At 33.3% G+C, this 20,122-nt stretch overlaps 1 protein-coding gene across 1 annotated transcript in view; it reads right to left on the bottom strand.

Annotated features, from left to right (window-relative positions):
- Positions 1 to 16,649, bottom strand: part of wwk (anoctamin 8 white walker) — a 29,431-nt gene extending 12,782 nt beyond the window's left edge. Inside the window, exons 1-12 of the mRNA XM_088243865.1 lie at positions 16,146 to 16,649; positions 15,845 to 15,961; positions 11,868 to 11,997; positions 11,387 to 11,492; positions 10,050 to 10,182; positions 8,599 to 8,715; positions 8,239 to 8,345; positions 7,050 to 7,153; positions 6,209 to 6,290; positions 5,259 to 5,411; positions 2,949 to 3,084; positions 1,770 to 1,825 (exon numbers count right to left, since the gene is read on the bottom strand). Of these exons, the coding sequence (XP_088099991.1) occupies positions 1,770 to 1,825; positions 2,949 to 3,084; positions 5,259 to 5,411; positions 6,209 to 6,290; positions 7,050 to 7,153; positions 8,239 to 8,345; positions 8,599 to 8,715; positions 10,050 to 10,182; positions 11,387 to 11,492; positions 11,868 to 11,997; positions 15,845 to 15,961; positions 16,146 to 16,272 (1,368 nt within the window). The 5' untranslated portion in view covers positions 16,273 to 16,649. The remainder of the gene's footprint in view (positions 1 to 1,769; positions 1,826 to 2,948; positions 3,085 to 5,258; positions 5,412 to 6,208; positions 6,291 to 7,049; positions 7,154 to 8,238; positions 8,346 to 8,598; positions 8,716 to 10,049; positions 10,183 to 11,386; positions 11,493 to 11,867; positions 11,998 to 15,844; positions 15,962 to 16,145) is intronic.
- Between the last annotated feature and the right edge of the window lie 3,473 nt (positions 16,650 to 20,122).

Genomic DNA, 20,122 nt, shown 5'->3' with positions numbered 1-20,122 from the left:
AATTGTGGTTATAATATTAACCACAGTTGAGTTCATAATATTTTATTTTATTAATCTGGAAAGAATTTTGTGGTTACAATTCTGGCAAGATTTTGAAATGCACAAGGTAAAAATCGAAGATTTGTTTTTAAATAGGATGATTAACAATATTCAGAAATTGTTTATTTAGCATATGCTATAAGCTGCCCAGGAAATGTAAACATTATAAACATCGGTAGTGTTATGTCATATAATTGTTATGTAACTGATAAGTTGTTATGAAATGTTAATGCTGTTATGTAACGGTTGTGTTGTTACACAATTCAATATATATCATCTATTTGTGGGATTTATTCTGACGTTTCTGCTACCGTTACAAGAACCATATTCAGGATAAACTATGATGGCTCCTACAACGGTAGCCGAAACACCGGAACGAATCCAAGCTATAATCACCCAAATAAGACGATACGTATTGATAACAACGACCGTGAAAATCTATGCATCATTGTGTAAATGTTATGTAACCGTTTTTCAATTGTAGGTAACTGTTATGTTTTCATGCATTAAAAAATATGCAGTTGAAATATCGTAAATGTTGAAGATGTATAAATATGTTTTACAAATTGTTATGTGATATGGAATTTAAACAAGTAGTTAGTTTTGTTTATTACTATATTTCTTCGATTATAAGACAGACGCATGTTCTTTTCCTATTTTGGCATATTTGAATTCCAGGTGCGCCTAATATTCAATGTGTCTTACAATCACTATAAAATTTTGTATGAATAAATTGTGCAAAAAAATTGTTTGAAATGTTGGCATGAAAACAACACTATGATATTTTTTAAAAAGAAATGTTTTGGAAACAAAAATGTTATGGAAACAAAACTCCAGGATGTAAATTTGACATAAACGAAACAAATATTAGATGAAGTTTTTTGAGGGACGAAGCATGAACTTTTGACAAATTTACTATTCTGCTAAATGTTTATTTTTTTGTAAACTTATTGATATAATTTTAAGTTGCTAGAATTCCCCTCCTCCAAGCGTTTTTTTGGCTGCGAGACGATTGATAATCTAGCTTCAATATGTAAATGTTATCAACTATCAAATACCTAAATTTTGTAAATGGGGTCTAGAATTCCAACCATCCATGCACTCAGTAGCTGGAAGACTTTTAATCTAACTTCTATTTTTTATAAATTAGTTTTTTTTGGTCAAATTAAAAAATAATGTAAATGATAAAAAAGTAATTTTTAATCTAATTGCTAAAACCATGAAAATACCATTAGCTCATGCTCGCAGCGCGGGCGAAAGAACAACCCCTGACGAAAGTCGGCGAGCTACTGACTGGCGTCTGGCAGAAGTACTAGAAACTTTGCTTTTCGCGCGTGCGACACGCGAAATTGTTTCTCTCACTCCAGAATATATCAGTATTATCGAGAGTGAGACATAAAAATGAACTGATATGTAAATGTATAACGGACGAATACTTAAAATCTTAACCCATAATTCATTATATTTATGGAGATATTAAATTTATTAGATGCAATGTGTATTAGCTACACATCACCGGGACGAGAGAGTAAAAATTCTCTAGTGTTATATATGTAGGTTTCCTGGTAATAAATATGTACATATGTATGTGCAATAAATTTATAAATAAAATAAAAATTTATCATATTACATAAGCGTATGTGCAATTATTAAACAAGGAAAGGGTGCACAGAAGAGCAAGCTGGGTATACAGAAAGCCAATTGGCCTTCCCGGTAGGAGACATACAAACCAGAGTGACTTTGACAATAAGGTGGTTCTCATATTTGGTGTCAAGGCGGTAGTTTTCTTCTCATTGTGTTCCACGCGATTGAAAGCAATGAAATAAAAAAGAACAAGGCTGATTTCACTGGTGATTATTGTCAAAATAAAATCATCACACTCAAACAACTCACACGGTAGTTGATCAGTAAACACATTGGGATTTAGCATATTTTATGGCATCAATATTTGGACAAATTCAAAATATTGTTGACATTGGATTTCCAACGAGGAAGTTCGGTGTTTTTTTTAATTTATTTGCTTACAGACAGTTAAAATCAGACTACAGCCTTAACAAATTCACACAATCACACTCTGTCATCTGTTGCTGTACAATTTAAATATTTACATAATATTAATTTAAATAAAAAATCAAGCATTTATATAACGTGTTTTGTTATTTAGTGAAAATAAATACAAAAGTAAAAAATAAAAGTATTCAAGAGAATAATGGTATAAATTGAGTACAAACTTTGTTTATGAAAAGTATTTTAATAAAATATTGCCCTTTTTTAATGCAACAATAAATTTTTGCATCAAAAATGTTTTAGTACTTTTAATCATCACAACCTGATCCGCACTTCATGGTGCATAGGGCACTGTGTTGGTATACCATATATATAGTGTTACTCGATCTTTTGTTACATGAAGGTTAGGTGAACAGTCTGATGTTTCAGGTGTCGTGAAATATTGCTGCGTAAAAACCACAATTGAACCCTTTGCTCACTGACGGTACAAATTTATCCCGGTAAAAAATAACTCATGTATCTCTTATATGAGAATGCATTTGATGTAATTAATTACTTTCGGTACATATAAGATGTTTTTGAGTAGTTTAGGCCGTTTTGAAGAAATTAGTTTCAAAAAATTATCAGTTTTGAGTAGAGCTGTCATGTGTTTGGTTGTGTAAAATTATTGCTCCGGTACAAATTAAAATACTATAATTATGACTTAGATTTAGACACGCTGCATTTAGTGTACCAATGCAGTGCCTTATGCACCTTCAGGTGCAGATACGGTGATGACAAATGCAAAAAATGTTTTTAAAAATGTTAAACTTTTAAACAAAGTAAAAATGTGATATAAATCGGTGATTTTTAAAGATAAATCACATGCGAGACAAAGTGGCGCATAGGGATGATATTTTTACCTTTGTCATTGAGCCACGTGGCAACTCTAAAGTAGCAATGGTCCATAGCGGCAATCATTACAGCCAGAATGAGACGGGGCGCGACCGCTAACCAGGAGACGAAGGCACGAGATTTCACACGCTGATCCCACCAATCCTAATTACAAAAAAAATTACATACTGTTCTACAGTAGCCGGCATTAAATAAAGTACATCGGGCTTAAGAAAGAGACTGCCGGCGCAATCCGCAAACTGCGGCTTTGTAAAGTGTTGACTTTGTCATACATAAATGCATACAGATGCCGAACTCTACAAAGTCAGCAGTCTCATTCTTAAGTCTGATGTATTTTATTTACTGCCGGGCACTGTAAATAAGGTATTATGCTTAACCTTAAAAGGGACAAATGGTAAAAGAAGTTATTTTGAAATGACCTATGATTGGGACTATATTGCGAGGTAATTACTACATCTAGGTAACTTCAAAATCAGAATTTGTGAGTAACTCACTAAAAACTCATTTTTCTGTTCTCCTCCATGAATGCTACAAATAGACCAGTCATGCATTCAAATAATCATAATATGATCTGAATGAATCACAGCTTACCTATTTATAGCATTAATGGAGGAGACGGTTTAATCATGAATTGAGGCATTGTATGGCGAACCCAACATTGCACAATTCATCAAAATAAGAAGATTACAATGGTTGGGCCATGTGCACAAAATGAATGATAACGGCACCCCAAAAAAGATTATTTTACCACTCCGGAAGGCAGACGAAGCAGAGGCAGGCCGAAATTAAGATGGCTGGATAATGTGGAAAGTGACATTAGAGAAATTGGCCTGGCGAATTGGAGAAGAGCCTCAAGGTGCGGGGACGAATGGAGACAAATCCTGGAGGAGGCCAGGGCCTACAGCGGGCTGTAGCGCCACTGATGATGAATGGAGGAAGATTCAAACATGCATTTTCAGTGGGTAACGCTAAAATGCCGAATTTAAGTTACCTAGTTGTAGTCATTACCCCACGATATCTCATACATGGTGTGGCATTGCTATCTCCCTATATCAAATAAGGACTGTGTGACGTAAGGATCAGTCATAGAAGGATGGGAATAGCGTTGATATAGGCAGGCAGCTAGGAAGTTTCCATAGCAGTACTGTCAGTTGCAAACATGGCGTGGACGCATGAAAAGTATGTATTTTCCGTAGAAGACAGTAGCGAGCAGTGAGTTTTTAGATTGGTAAACTGCAAAAATTCTGATATAATGTCTATTGCGGTAGTATGGCGCATCCTAAAGGTCTATTTTATATTTGATAAACAATCTATAACAAATGGTCTAGCGGCTTGTTACTACAACAGTTAAAATATTTTCTAATTTAAGATTAACATTTTATTAACAAAAAGATGTATTCATTAAAAAACATGTTAAAAAAAAAAAAACTGAATTCCTGAGGACTCGACCCCCAACTCTAGTTGCAAGAAATCAAACAATGCATCCAAGCAGCTATTTCAGGTCTTCGCCGAGCGGTCGATAAACTGACTTATAAAATTTAATTATTTATTAGCGAACCAATATATGTTTTCTTAATAGTTATTATTATAACTTGTCTTGAAATAAAACACTGTTTCTAATTAAATAATGATAAAAACTATTTATTTTTAAAGTAGTCTTTACCGAGTATGTTAGTTCACTAAACAAAACATAAATCATTGTTTTTTTTTTATCTCAAAGGCGAAGTGTGTAAAAAAATATCCCCCAAGAAACTAACAAAAACCTGAAATTCGCCGTATACCCCAAGAAACGCTTCAGAGAGTTGTGTGACGCTTCAGAGATCTCTTGCAGGAGTGTTTTAACAGTAATGGGCATAAAGCGTCGACATTCTTTTAAAAAAACTCTCCCTTCAAGGAAAAGGATTTTTTTCCTTTTATGAACTTATTCTTCAACTAAAAATTTGCCATTAATTCGACACACAGTTTATTTCATTGTGGCCACACCACATACTAAAGAACGTAATATATCATTCGGGGCTAAAATATATAAAACACAACCATATTTACTAAAAAAAAATTATCCACTGTTACCATATGGTCACGCATGTACTTGAAGCTAAAATTAATTATATTGTAGTTTTCAGAAATAAAAGTAAGTATGCTGTACCTAAAAAAGATTTTAATTTATCCACCTACAAAACTAGGGAGATAGCAATGCCGAACCCAACCCTGTACAATATTGTATTGAATTGGTTCTTATTACTAATTCTTCTACAGGCGACAAGTGATCTAACAACTAACCAATTGGTTAAATGCATTAGTGAGGGGAGGTTTCCTACCTGGATGAGAAGCATGGTGTAGGAAGTGAAGGCAACAGCGATGAGACACAGACATATGGCGGGCGCACTAACAAGGTGTCTCCAGACCCTTCTACGCCAGGCCGGGTACACTGGTTCTGGCCGGCCTGTCACACTACTTACCACTACTTCACCCTAAAATATAAAACAACTTACAGAAAATTGTATTTGTCGCAAAAAACAATGTTTAATACAGTGGAATCTGGATATTAGAATCTCGGATAACATTATCCATCAGTCCGTCAAAACCATCTATATAAACATAATCCCCATATCGTGATCAAACTTCCCCTACTGTTATCACTTAAAATAATTATACACAGATAAAGAGGTGTAAATTCTTAGGAATTCCTACAAAATGATCCTATTTTGCAAAAAAATTTTTTACTTAACTCCAATAAAAGGCAAATAAAATCCAATAAATTTAATGATTTTTAAAAACTGTTGATAAGATTGTTGTTTTGTGTAAAAAATAAAGGTATGTTTTACTGGTTTTTTTTTATCCTTTACTTTATGTTATCAACTGGTTATTCTTAAAAAAAATTATAGGTCCCATAGTGATCACATTAAGTGGATTCCACTTTACATATCAGAACAGACCCTGTTTTGTTTGCTTAAAAAAGCATGGTCTAAATACACTTGAGATATATCACCAGTGATACTGCAATACACCGTATTTTTTTTAATGAAAATGTTTTACTGCTATAAATTCGTCATAAGGAATAAAAGTCATTAGTCTTAAATTATTGCAATTTTAATTTTAAATAATGATAGTTTTTTTTTTATTCTCCAGCGGTATTTTTGGTTGGTTAAAATCATAAGTAATATATTAAAAGAACACTTTTTAGGTTGCCGTCCAAAAAAAAATAAATGATAGGAACACAGCATAGCAGCATCACCGACGTTACACAAAATACTAAATAATTGATTACCTGATATAGGGGTCTAGGCTCAATAAGAAGATCATCCCGCTGGTCTAAGGTTCCCCATCTATAAGCCAATTCATTGGAATACCTAAAAAAAATATTAGTCAGATTCATATGTTTTTTCAATCTAATTTAATTGAGGAAATATATTAAAACAGAGATGTAGAGCATTTAGAGCAAAAGGAGAGAATGCAGAGTATAACTTTTTCATAAACTTTTTTGTCAAATGTTGTTAAATGTCGACATTTGACAATGAGGAAGTTCAGTGATTTTTTTAAACATTTTATTATTTGTTAATAGACTAGATTAAACTAAGCCAAAAATTCAAAAAAATATTTTTATGTACTTAAGTTTTGTAATTACTCCGCACGTGACATCACTAGTTCTCATAAGTCAGTTGTCCTGACACTTAAAAGTAGAACCCCGTAGCAGTAAAAATATACCAAACATTGAAAAAATACACCTTTGTCACATGTCATTGCTATCATTGATTGGTTGATGGACAGGAACTTGTGACATCGTTGAAAGTAGTTAATTTTTATTCATTTTTCATTCATTTTTGAGGAACTTCACTGTACAATTAAATGCTCCAATTCTTACCGCGTGTAAGAAAAAAAAATTATATCCACTTTCCTGTAGCACTGAATTTCCTCATTGGTTTAATTACGCTTTCTGCGGTTTTTTAGACAGCTGTTTTTTTTTGCTGACATAGTGCCACTAGACATACTCAACAATTGACGATCGTCATGCGTTGGCGACAAGAGTTGAGTATTTCAGTAAGCACCATTGTCGGGAATTTACTTTTAATTGCGCATTAATAATCAAATAAGACAGATAGTTATTTTACCTTTTCCACGACTGAAGATAAATACACGCCCAGAGGATATTGAAAATTGAAAATAGTGTATAGGCCATATCACGCCACGTATCCCTAACACTGCTCATGAAAACCTGTAAAAGCAACAGCAAAAATCAATTCCAAAATTCTGATTAAAATATCGTTCACGTGTGGACAATACAATGGATATGACAATATTGTCGTGTCCTTAAACAGCCTTGACGGCGTAAGACAAAACAAAGGGATAATACGAAAATTCAGCCACAGTTCACACGTGAGCGCTGCAAAATCAAATACAGCGTTTGTTACGAGCGAGATCTAGAAAAATACTATTTATTTATACCAAGATGTATTGGAAATGTTAAAGAATGAACTAAATAATGGGTAAATAATGGGTAATAAAAGGGTTTTTTTTCTGCCCCTATTTTCAGTAGAAAAAATATGCAGGAACGACCCCCACGTGTCAAACCACTATTGTCATAGGGTCTTACCCGTACGCATTCACCCGAGGAAAATGGGGGTGCGCGTGGCGGTGTGGGTAATCAATGTTCCACGTAGATAGCCTGCCCGTCTCTAAGAGACAATGCCTTGGAACAATGTTTTGTCCTACAAATTGCTGTGGACAATGGTCGAGTCTTGGGACAAAACAATATTGTACTGTCCACAAATAAACGGACTTTTAGATCTATGAAATGTTACACTAAAAATTACTTTTTAAAATAAATCAAAGCTGACCCTGATAGGAATCAAACTCGAGACCTCTGGCTTGGTAGGCAATCGCTCTAACCAATTAATAACGAGGTAGACTAAATTCCATTCAATTTCCTTTTTCTGGATTCTTACTTGAGAGTACAGTGCGTTTGAATGTTCAACAACCCTATGTTAATGTGTTGGTGCCTGTCGTTGAACCAAGTTAGCATACAAATTTTGTTTGTGTCAGTAGGCACAATATAATGATTTATATGAAATCTTATTGTTACGCACACATTAAGCAGAGGTTATTAAAGATCTAAATGGACTGTAGGTGTCGAATCAAAAACAGGGTTCTGGTTCTATTTTACACACGTAACTATATTTTTCATTTTGCCCGAACATGGGAAAAAACTATCTAAGAACCCCTTTAAATGTTTTTTATTACATCTGTCAAAAATTTGCATAATCTTTTTATAAAAGTGTATATTTTAAATAATGAACTTACCCAGAAAATAAATCCCAAAATGGCAGGAACAGTGAGGGCACAAGTATAGTGACCGAGCCATGCAAAGTACATGGCTACTTTTACTCCAAAGTATCTGCATATTTCTTCTGTTGAAAACAAACATTATTGCACACGAGAAAATGCAATGAAAATAATATTTGATTGTAAAATATGAGTATAATGGATGGAGAGATTTAGCAAAATGAAAACTCTCGCCCTCCACACAGTAGCCAGGCTTTTCAAAGACCTGGTCTTGGAGGGCGAAAACTTATTTACGGGGACCCGTCACAATAGATCTTCACAGATTAAGGTATTTTATATTCGTCAGTACATAAATAAATGAAATGGTTAATGTTTCACCTAAAGGTTGTGAGGAGAATACAGCGCGGACCCATTTTTCGCGTAGTTCATGAAGCCTATCAGTTTCATGGATCGGAAAAACTCGTTCGATTAGTCCAGCACTTACGCAAACAGGAACTGAAATAAATTATTTTGTATTTTATTTTAAACTAAAGTACATAATTAAAATAAAAGCATATTTTTTTTTAAATTACTGATTGGCTTTGAACTACAAAGGCTTACGTGTCAAGCTTTAATTTTGTAATGAATATTATCCCATTTTATAATTTCAACAGTGTCTAACTAAAAATACATATGGAGGTAATAAGTCAAGTCTTTGCAGTATTTTGTATTTGTGGCATAGAGTAAGCGATGACGGGGGTTGAAATTCGATCATTTGTATTTAAAAATTAGACAGGAAAAAATATTGTTTATTTCAATGAATGGTAAAAAATAATATATATATCTTTATATACATAATTCCTCTGTACGTGTGATGTCACCGAACTCCTCCTAGACGGCTTAACCGATTTACGTGCGGTTTTCAGAGAAATATCTTTGCACTGTGCGTGTTCGTAGATATTAAAATATTTCATCTAATCTGTAAAAAAGAAGCAAGAAGCATAAATGTTTTATTCATTGATCTACCAGGGATGCATTTGAAGAGAATGCATTTACAAAAAAATGGAAAAAAGTTTTTTTTGGGATCTTAATCAGATCCTTTCCTTAAATTCCTTATAATTTCTACCCATTTATTTCTTTTTACTAGATTTTAGGTAATACTAAAATAATATTAAATATAAAATCGTTTTCTCACATAAGTACACCACTCTGTTGGTGAGAAGACCGGAGTTTGAAGTTTGCAAAAAAAATGCCATATTTGAAAAATTATTATTTTATGTTTTGGAATTCAACCAGAAACAAGTGCCTAGGTACCTAATTATCAATAAAAAGTCTTTTTCCAAACTAATAGCAGGCAAGTCAACGTTCGGACAGGACAACGTCTGTCAGGTCCGCTAGTATATATATATGGGGAGAACGACCGGTAACGTAGGACGAAGACAATCAATAACGACATGGCATAATCAGATAAACCAAAATCTCTAGTCTGGTCATGTCAAAAGCAGACATAATTGAAGGGCAAATATGACCAGATGCATAAATGTGAAAGAAGCTAAGAATGTATGCCAGAATAGACGTGTGTGGCGGTCCATCCTCTCTGCCTACGCATGGTGTAATGGTAGTAGTAGCAGAATCGAGTAAAAATGGCAGCCTCGGTGGTATAATGGCTAAGACATTTGACTCACGCACGGGAGGTTCCGGGTTTGATTCCGGATGAGAACACAAAAATTAAATGTAATTTTTCTCAAGCCCTGGTGTTTTGTGCTGTAATTTAACACTGTAATTGGGCCTCAGACCTGTTGTGGTAAAAAAATATATTTAAAAAAATAAATATTTTTATAAAAACTTACCTATACTCTGCCCTGGTCTAAGTTTCAATGGCGGAGGAGCTGGTTCACCCGGGCTGGCTCTAACAGCTTCTAATAGGTGGAGAACAAGTTCTTGTCTCTCTAGGGATGACAGGAACTCTTCAGGGCAATCACTCTGAAACATTTTTCCCATCACAGATCAAATGATACAAAAAAAACTAGATTCACCTTATTTTGTATTCAAAGGAATTTTGTGAAATACAGTTATATATCGTATTAGCTCGCATATAACAATGTTTTTTAATAAAAATATTTTTCAAAAAACAACATTCACGTTATATTCTGAGTTAAGATTAATGAATTTTTCATTTAATTCTTACTCCAAATATAAAGGGTGCGTTTTATTCGAGGCCACGTTATATTTAGGCTAATACTAAGTATTACTTTCTAGTATTTTATAATGAAATGTATTTTTTTTTAGATAGTTGTATTTCAGATAATGTTAATATAAATTTTAACAACTAGTTATTTCTTACCTTTATTATTTACTACTGTTGTAAGTTTAAATTTGGCTGTTTTGAGTTACGAATGAAGTTAAACCAAATTTTCAATTATCTTTTTTAGGAGAACACGTACCACATACTTCAATATTCTTTGAAATCAATTGAGTAAAATATCAAGAAGAACACTGGAGTAATTATAATTCTAGAGTTATTCTCATATTTTAATAGTCAAATGAACAATACCGCAAAAAATACCGGGCATCATAATTCCAATATACATTTAAGTTACGAGCATTAATAAATTTAAAAAAAGTTTATTTGTGCTCTCCTGCAAAATGTCCAATTTAGGCATACCACTTCATAGGTGCACTTCTAGGGTTGAAACTTAACTAATTCCTATATTTATATATAGTTTTACAAAATTGTTATTAATTCAAACTCATTCAGATGACGCTCTAGCTACATATGTTCCAAATGTTTGTAGACAGGCTGGATTTCCACCCTAGGGAGTTATTAAGATCTAAATTTGTTGCAACAGAGAGGGAAAACATTTTTGAGAAGGGAATTGTCAGTCTTAATCATTTATCCTATATGCATGTTTGCTTTTTAAAGGAAACCACTGCCATCCCACGAAAAGATGTGATAGACTCAGCTTCCCTAATCTCTTTTAGCAACTCGTTAAATATCTTTAGCAAATTTCCAAAAAACAATATATTCTTTTACAATCAAACATGGTTATACGAGGAAAAAAGGGACCGATCGAATTTGCTCATTATAAGCATTACTCGTTTTACCAGAGGAAGGGTTTTTTTTTCAATACGAGTGCTATTGATTTTATAATGGACAAGAAGAAAAATAAAGTAAGAGAGCAAGTACCTTATGAAAACAGTGAAGATCCCTAAGAGAAAATTCCTTCAATCCTCCTCCAAATTCGGGTTTGAGTGTTTTGGACATATGCACCTCTTCTGCAGCCCTCAATAAGCTAAAAAAATATAATTATATTGTCATGCTATTTTTAGTATTCTGGATATTAAGCATAAGAAAAACCTTTCTAAAAGTCACTCGGTTTCAGGAGTCTACAGATGAAAAACTATTTGAAATTACTGTGCCTGAACATCGCACAATATGCGAGACTGGCTGGCAGAGGGCGCTGTAAAAGCATTATAAAAGAAGAACCCAAGAGAAACTGTTCTCTTTTCCACATTGACAGCCTCCGAAGTGACGTGACATTGAATCTCTAAAGGTCCAAATTGTAAATTATTGACCTACATAATTATAAAAAACTGCAATTAAATAATATTAAATCAGGATAATCAAACACCGGTTCATATCCCGACAAAAAGATATGAATACTTACACTTGGAAACTAGCTGTAAGATAAAAAGCAGTAGATTGTGTTGACGGATGGTGACGGACACAAACAGTCAAGCGAGGAGTAGCAGAACGCAGTTTACGTAGGAGCCATAGTAATGTTGAGTCCAGGGCACCTGCAAAAATATTCCAAAACTTACAATATTTCATTTCGTTTATTTATATTTCATTTATTTCTTTTTTATTTACATTGAGAACATTACAGAGTATCCAATTCATTCTCAATACAATACAAAATATACACATCAGATTTATTAAATAGGAAAGACAAAAAAAAAACATGTAAAATGGACATATATATTACAATTAGGAAATTGCCTTCCTAAGATAAATCCCACTGTCATGAAATATATCGACATCCGAGGCGATACGATTGAATAACACGATTGCTCTACCCACCGGCATAACCATTGACAGGTTGGTTCTGCATCGTGGTAGGTAGAACAACCTGTGTTGCCTTTGTCGAAGATAATTATCAAGGACAAATAGACCGTATCCATTTAGAATATCAGAATTATGTTTGCGACTACCAATAAGTTGGAAAAAGTGAACACCCAAATAAATATCCCTTCTCCCCAACAATGATTGGTAGCCCAGCATTCCCAGTAAAGAAGTCAGTAGGGAAAAGCCACGGGTGATATCCACCCTCTATCATTGAGGAATACGTGGTTTCATTTGGCGACCAAATGATGGAACTAAATTCCAAGCGACTTCTTACCAAGGAATTATACAATGTTTTCAGAACCTGAAAACTTGAAAATATCTTGGCATTTCTAAGAACAAATCCAAGCATTTTAAAGGAGTTACTGCATACTTTATTTATTTTACGGACTTATGCAGTCCATTCTAACGATGGTAAATACAATTTCTTATAATAAATACAGGCACTAATAAAATAAAATACAACTAAATAAAATTAAAGCTAGGACAAAAAAATAAAAATTACTACCTCAAGACAAGATCCGGTCTATCTTAGTGATTTTTTAAATCTATAAAGACTTACACCAAAAAAGTCCAGATCTTGTCTCGAGTTTACAATACGACACAATCGGGACATTGGTACATGCAAGCCATAGTTTGTGTTGTGTTGATCGAGGAACAGCACATTATTATTTCGCAAATGGCGGATTGGAACATTGAATGCCATTTGTTCCAGTAACGATGGTCCATCAATTAAGCCACTCAGTAAATTAAACATAAATATGGAGTCAATGTTATTTCTACGTTTTGTAGACTTGAGATTTTTAACATTGACTCCATTTCTTCGTAAGCTTAGTCTCCCCTCTCGAGGCCAATATATTATTAATGATATTATATGTAGATTAAGTGATAAACAGCACAGCAGAGTTAATAAACCAATCATCGTGATTCCCTTATATGGACCAAATGTTGTTTTTAAAAATTCATAATATAATTAAGAGGTCAAGGACATGTTTTATAAACATCTATTAGTAAACTAGATATCATTTTTCAACTAATATTTGGTATACCGGCCCACTATTGCATTTTATAAATGTTCATGGCGATACGAGTCATTAAAATAATGGTCAAATGATTGATTCATTACTATCCGTTTACGATTCGTTTCGTCGCACTTCTACCGTTTTTTTGACACACTGTTATTTGATCATTTTTTTAGTTCTCTGTTTAATTCATAAGCGAAATGTGATTATATTTTATATATTAATTAGAGATGAAACGGATACGATATAATACAATACCTAATATACATTAAACTGCAAAAATTGTATTAAATCAATGCCACTAAACTGATTTATTGATATTGACTGTGTGTGGAAAAAAGGAAGTAACCCTCATTATTTGAAGAATTGTCTTTATTTCATAAAAAAACATTTGTCAGTGTTTAGTTTACACTCAAAAAATGTTTAAAAAAATTTTTTTTTTCATTAAAACAATATTTGCATGAAAAAAATAAAGCGCATGGGGTGAAACTACTACCCAGAACCATTATAATCAAGTAATTAATAAACTTATAAACCATATTTATATGCAACTCGTTAATCGATAAGCGATTATTAAAAATATTTTAACCCCTTTTTATTTAATCATCATCATCATTCCCTTTCCGCACCTAATGGTGCATAGGGCACTGCATTGGTACACCAATCAAAGCCTTTTTGTTTTTTTTTTGTTACGTGAAGGTAAGATGATCAGTCTTACGCTTCAAGTGGCAGTACAGGGACTATGAAATATTCTAGAGTAAAAACCTTATTATTTTATGCCCATCAAAAGTTTTGTTTTGAACTACGAGAGAAAGTCAAGTACCAAGTGATTTTACGTTTTTTTTTACAACAGGCTGGATATCTGGCTATCAGGCTTAGAGGTTTGCCGGGTATCCGGTATCTGGCCAAACGACTATCCGTTTCATCACTTATATTAATTATATTGTGCCTGCTTGCCTGCCAAGTGACTTTTTCCCTAATTGAAAACCTCACCGCATGCCCCTGATGTCAACTTAACACAGTTTTAGTTGCAACAAAGAACCAGACACTTGCTTACAAGGGAAGGGAAAATAATATGCTTGTATCAACTTCCAGACCTGAGATTTAATAATAGGCTTAATATTTTTTCAATATCTTTTTTGTCAATCATCAAAATGCATCAAAATTATTACAATATTTTTCTACTGAATTCTTTCAATAATAATTCACATTTGTCTTTGCTTTCCCCCATGAAAAAAGCAAATATTACAATTCATCCCTTCACAGTTTAATAATCTTTGATATGTTGGTCAGTTTGCATGTGTACTTTTTGCTGTTTGGTCACTTTATTCCAGCCATAACCACAAAAAACTGGATTTTGAACTTTACATTTTACATACATTCCCCAACCCAACTCCCAACTGTTCCGCCATGCTAACGGGTGACACAACATTAGATAAGTACTGTTCAATGTGTTACAGTGAGAGCATTACAATGTCATACAGCATCTTCTCGCAACAGTATTCTCTATAATATCTCGCAAAATTATGTATTTAGCAGAAAACTAGAAATATTATGAAACAGTTTTACAAATGTGTATATCATAGAATTAAGAATAGTCCAGAAACCGCATACGCACATCAAACAGAAGGCGACTCAACTACTCATAAATGAGTAGGTTTACGTTTTGCCCCATTAGTTTCTTTGTAGACGTCGCTCAATACGCAACTCCTGATTTGAATTCAACTATGCCGTGTTGTGTCCTTTTCTTAAAGAAACAGGATGGCATCACATTTCGTGTGTTATTAACAAACGAATGTTTAAGTAGCAAAGGAATTACTTAAAATTGAATTATTTTTCCATCTGTCAGATTGTCAAAGAAACAAAATTAAAATTTCGTTAGTGTTGCCAGGGTAGAACTTTGTTTTACCCGACTTTGCTCATTTAATAAAAGAACTAATGAAAATTAGACCTCGGATTAAACAACTCTGTGGTTCCACCACATTAGACCGACATTACCTTCAAAACATCAAATATTATTTAACATGATATAAAAACATTTGTTTTATGTAAAATAATATTTGTTTTATATTTTAAGTTTAAAGTTCATAAATTCAATTACTCTTATTAAATGACCCTTTATTTATCTAATCTGTTGTGTCAATCAATGTTTCCGCGTGCACAATAAAATTTTAGAGAAATTAACAGATTGCTTTTTTTTTACCTTACATTTGAGTTATGATAATTTTTTTTCCCATCAAGCAACATTACCTGGCGACTTAATGTATGCAAAAGTGTGTCTAAGTGGGGGAATTATTGGACACAGTCTGATGTATTCAAATATGATTCTATGCTCCTTCTGGACTATTCTTAATTCTATGGTGTATATGTATATATTATACCCATCCCTTTAATCTCGTTAGATCCACTGCTGTGTACTATGCAAGATTGAGTTGCTGCCCATCTCTCATCTTTCTGTAGAAATTTTAGAAGATAATTATTTTAAACTTGGGACACTAACCTTTAGGAAATGTAATAACAACATCACACTGTCTTGTGGCGACTGACTGCAACCATAAACGACGGGGAGTTAGCAAATGGCCTCCTATTGGTAATTTTCTTCTCAGTAATCGGCCGGCTTGAAACAAATGACAAAACCAAATTAAAATTTGAAAATAGAACACTCAAACAAAAAGTTTTCCAAATAAAAACTGTCTAGGTTGGTAGGTACCTACCCAAAAAAAATTAATTGGAATTTTTTTGTTTACATTTTTTTCAAAAACGAAATCTTGTTTTGGAGAACAAATAAATTTAATTCTTACCACTATCAATAGTATCCTTCGCGACATTAGCTATCATCTTACGCCTTCGAAGGCCTATTTCAGAAGGATGTTCTGCAATCTCGTGATTGGAATCCACCGGCGAATCTCCAGAACTTGAGCCATCCATTTTGAACAAATAAGATTCAGACACGTGCAATAGGTTTTAAGAGATCAGGTTAGAAAGACAGGTAACAATATATAATTGTTACATTGAAGCCGAAGATGCTATTACGTAGTGCACATCTTGTTTGAAAACATGACATCACCCTAACAATCGACGTCACATTTAAAGCGAAATTTATTGTTTAACAATAAAGTTAGAATCATGTCACCACTAACTATCGTGTTTCATTTCGATTATTTTCTCGGTGCAAAATACTCTCAGGATGGAGGAAATTACGCTAATTACCGCCTATGTATCAAACGTCAAAAAAATTGATTTTTACTTTGAGACTTCAACACAAAAAATTTGACATTTCGCCAATTCTTGTGTTGCCAGGGAACAAAATCACACATTGAAAACAAAAATATTATTGCAATTTAAAAATATATAAAGTGTGGCCCATAATATTATGATCGACGTGGATTGTAATAATAATTACCGTTTTTATTTGCTTTATCTTTACTGTACAGAAGTTGTACAGTAAAAAAAGTTAAACGAAAATAAAAAACTATGGTATAACAAAAACTGCAAAACGGGAAAAATAATTTTGAAACTTTTACTAATAAGAGACGCAATCTACTGTAGGTATAAAAAATGTTAAAACATCAAATATTGTCTCGTGAAGGAACATAAAATATAATTTAATTGATAAAGAAATAATACATATTTTAATTTTAAGGGTTTTTTTGATGGCTGATGGGGTCCTTGCATCGTTTTTTTCCCCAATTTTTATGAATTTCACCCTACGGAAGTCAATGAGGAACTTCAGCCCTACGGGAAATTGGATACAAAAAATGTTTTCTGCGCGTGATAAAAATTAGAGCATTAAATTGTACGGGGAAATTTCTTAAAAATGTACGAAAATTTTTTTTTTTATTATTAAAAACTCACTTTCTGCATGACATCACTGGTTCATATGAACTGTCCAATGATATGAGAGCTTTGAAGGATATCCGGTTTGGTCACCGTAAACGAACCAATCGGAAGAACTGTCATAGAACAACCTCTGACGTCACACGCAAAGTTATTTCAGAAATACAAAGCTTTAAAATATAGCACTGATAATACGATATCCAAAAATATTTTTTTTGGCTTAGTTTAATATTCCATTAACAAATATAAAAAGACACTGAACTTCCTCATTCCACTAGATTGAGAGATATCCATCTCTTCCTTTCAAAAACTTTGCCACCTAGAGTATGCCAATTAGAGATGGGCGTTTCGGTTATTTATAAGAAGTAGCAGTAACAGTTATCGTTTCACAAATTAAATTATTTATAATTTACAGCTTAGATCAGCGTGGGCTAAAAATCTGGAACATTTTCACAAAAAGGGGACTACGGTTTTGCCCATGCACCTTTAAACTTATTTTTTAAAACAGTTAAAATTTTTCTTTACAGTAAAAGCTTAATTTTCTTATGACACTGTGACCGCTGTTTTTGAAATGAAAATTTTCATTTTTTCACTCAGAAACAGTTTAATATTTTGTGAAACTGCCTTAGTTGTTTCGTAAAAATATCTGTTCTAAAATAACTGTTCAATTTTGTAAAGTACATTGAAAGGGTAAGAGTTTTAAGTAACTGGGAGTATGTATATGTAATGGAAAACAGCAGTTTTCAAAAAGAGCTGGGAGTGAAGTTTGAAATGTCAACATGATTTTTTTTATGACGTAAGTCAAACAATCAAGCGCCAGAAGAGTGGAAAACTAAATTTATTGGGTACCTATCAATTTATTTATAATTAAATGACTGTTGGAAAGAGGTAGATAGTAGCATGCATCCACCCCTCACCTGGATCCTCTTGGATATTTGAAGACACATAAGACAGGTGTTCAGGAAGAACAGGACAATGAACCTAGTAATGATAAAAAATAGAGTTTTTACAAAAAGTCAAGGTATGTTTTTGGATCAGTAATCAGGGAAGTTAAATTTTTTACTTAACTCAGGCAGTGATGGCTAAAATAAAAATATCTTTTAGGATTGCGGCGTCGTAATGAATTCAGTCTTTTATTTTAATTACTAGGGCACTGTTATATTATTATGTTCCTAGAACGGCCAAACCTGTTTACAAAGGACTCCACTGCATATAAGCCATTTGTCGTGTTTTATATGTATAGGTATTATTCTCATTCTGAAAGATGAGGGTCAGTGATATATTTTTATCATTTTGTATGTTGTGCATTTATAAACAAACATAATATGTTTACTTAAAGTAATAATGTCCTCGATATATTAGCACTAATAATAATTTATTACGACAGGTAGTGTTCCAGATAGATAAATTTGGGCATTTCTGAGTCACAGATAGATTCTTAAACTTTTCTAAATTTTTATGATCTTACTACTTTTCCCATATTTTAGTTTAGAATCTCTCTTCAATCCGTGCCTCATGTCTGAGGATGGTGATTATGCCTGACTCCAGGCATGGCTCGTCTGTGGACAGTCTCCTTCCATCTGGAACGGTCTTGTGCTCTTCTATAGGCATTCGTCAGTGATGATTCTAATAACTCAGTGACTGTGCCGCTCCATCTTGTCGGTTGATGTCCACGCGACCTTGTCCCTTCGACACTTCCCAGGAGAATAGTTTTCTCCAAACTATCAGAATCTACCCTGAAAATATGCCCAAAGAACTGCAGGATTCTTTTCTCGCACATGGATATCAGTCTTTTTCCTATGTCCAGTTGCTGGAGAATAGATGCATTCGTACGTCTGGCCGTCCACGGAATCCGCAGCACTCGCCGCCAACACCACATCTCGAAAGCTTCGATTTTTTTCTTTTCAGGTTCCCTCAGTGTCCAACACTCCACACCGTACAAGCATCCATAATAATAAATTGTCTGACTTAACTCAATACTATAAAATAGTTTTATTTTTTCACCTTTTGTTCAAAATATTATGTACACATTGACAACTTATAAAAAGTAACTCAATGTTAATAGTAACAATTTGGAACATACATGAATGAGTTGGAGAGAGGAACTATATGGCCAGCCTTCTTACAGGTGGGGCGTGGAGTTCACTTGGTTTGACCCTAACTTGGATTCGGAAAAGTTTCATTAGGTCGAAAGCAAACCGTTGCAAGTACCCCTTTAGTAGTTATTTTGCACGGTGCTGACTAGGTGCTTTTTGCCAGAATAAATTTATACATAGGTAATAAATAACATATGTAAATATGAAGGAAACAAACAAGCGAGAATTGATTTCTCATAGTATCTTTTGTGTGTAAATTGCAATATCTGTAAATGAAGTCATTTTAACAAACGCGTCAGGATAACACAAGGAAAAAATATATGTATTACAATGAAAAACTGAAATACAAAAATCCAAGGATGTATTTATTGAGAATGTTATAAAGAACATAAAAATAAACTTATTTATGAATTATTTTCGTTAAAAATATAAACATGGAACAAAATATTTGGTAATTTATGTTGTGTTATTTAAAACAAAACACATATTCTTCACAATTACCTCATTGAATTAATGGTAAACATTTTGAAACTTCATTATTGTAAAATAATTACAGGAATTATAAAAACAACTATCCATAATCATAATTTGACTTACAAAATAACTACTAAACTATCGATGAATAATTTGATGTAAGAGCAGTTCATAACTGTATTGTGTAATTTAGAAAAAAAAAGTTTTTAAATGCTCTTCCTTCTTAATGCTTGGCAATCGCGATGGGAATCTTCCCTTCCGGGGTAGGTGACCTTTTTTTTTCCCTCAACCCGTCAGCACTTAGTCTCCTAGGGTTATTCCTGATCACTAGACTAGCTAGATTTTTATCAGGTCATGGTAAATTGAATGAA

The sequence above is a fragment of the Micrasema longulum genome, unplaced genomic scaffold (genome assembly GCF_059751315.1).
Source record: "Micrasema longulum isolate JH-2025_06_02 unplaced genomic scaffold, ASM5975131v1 h1tg000239l, whole genome shotgun sequence".
In the NCBI taxonomy this organism is placed as follows: domain Eukaryota; kingdom Metazoa; phylum Arthropoda; class Insecta; order Trichoptera; family Brachycentridae; genus Micrasema; species Micrasema longulum.
This window is presented reverse-complemented; position numbering and strand designations above follow the sequence as displayed.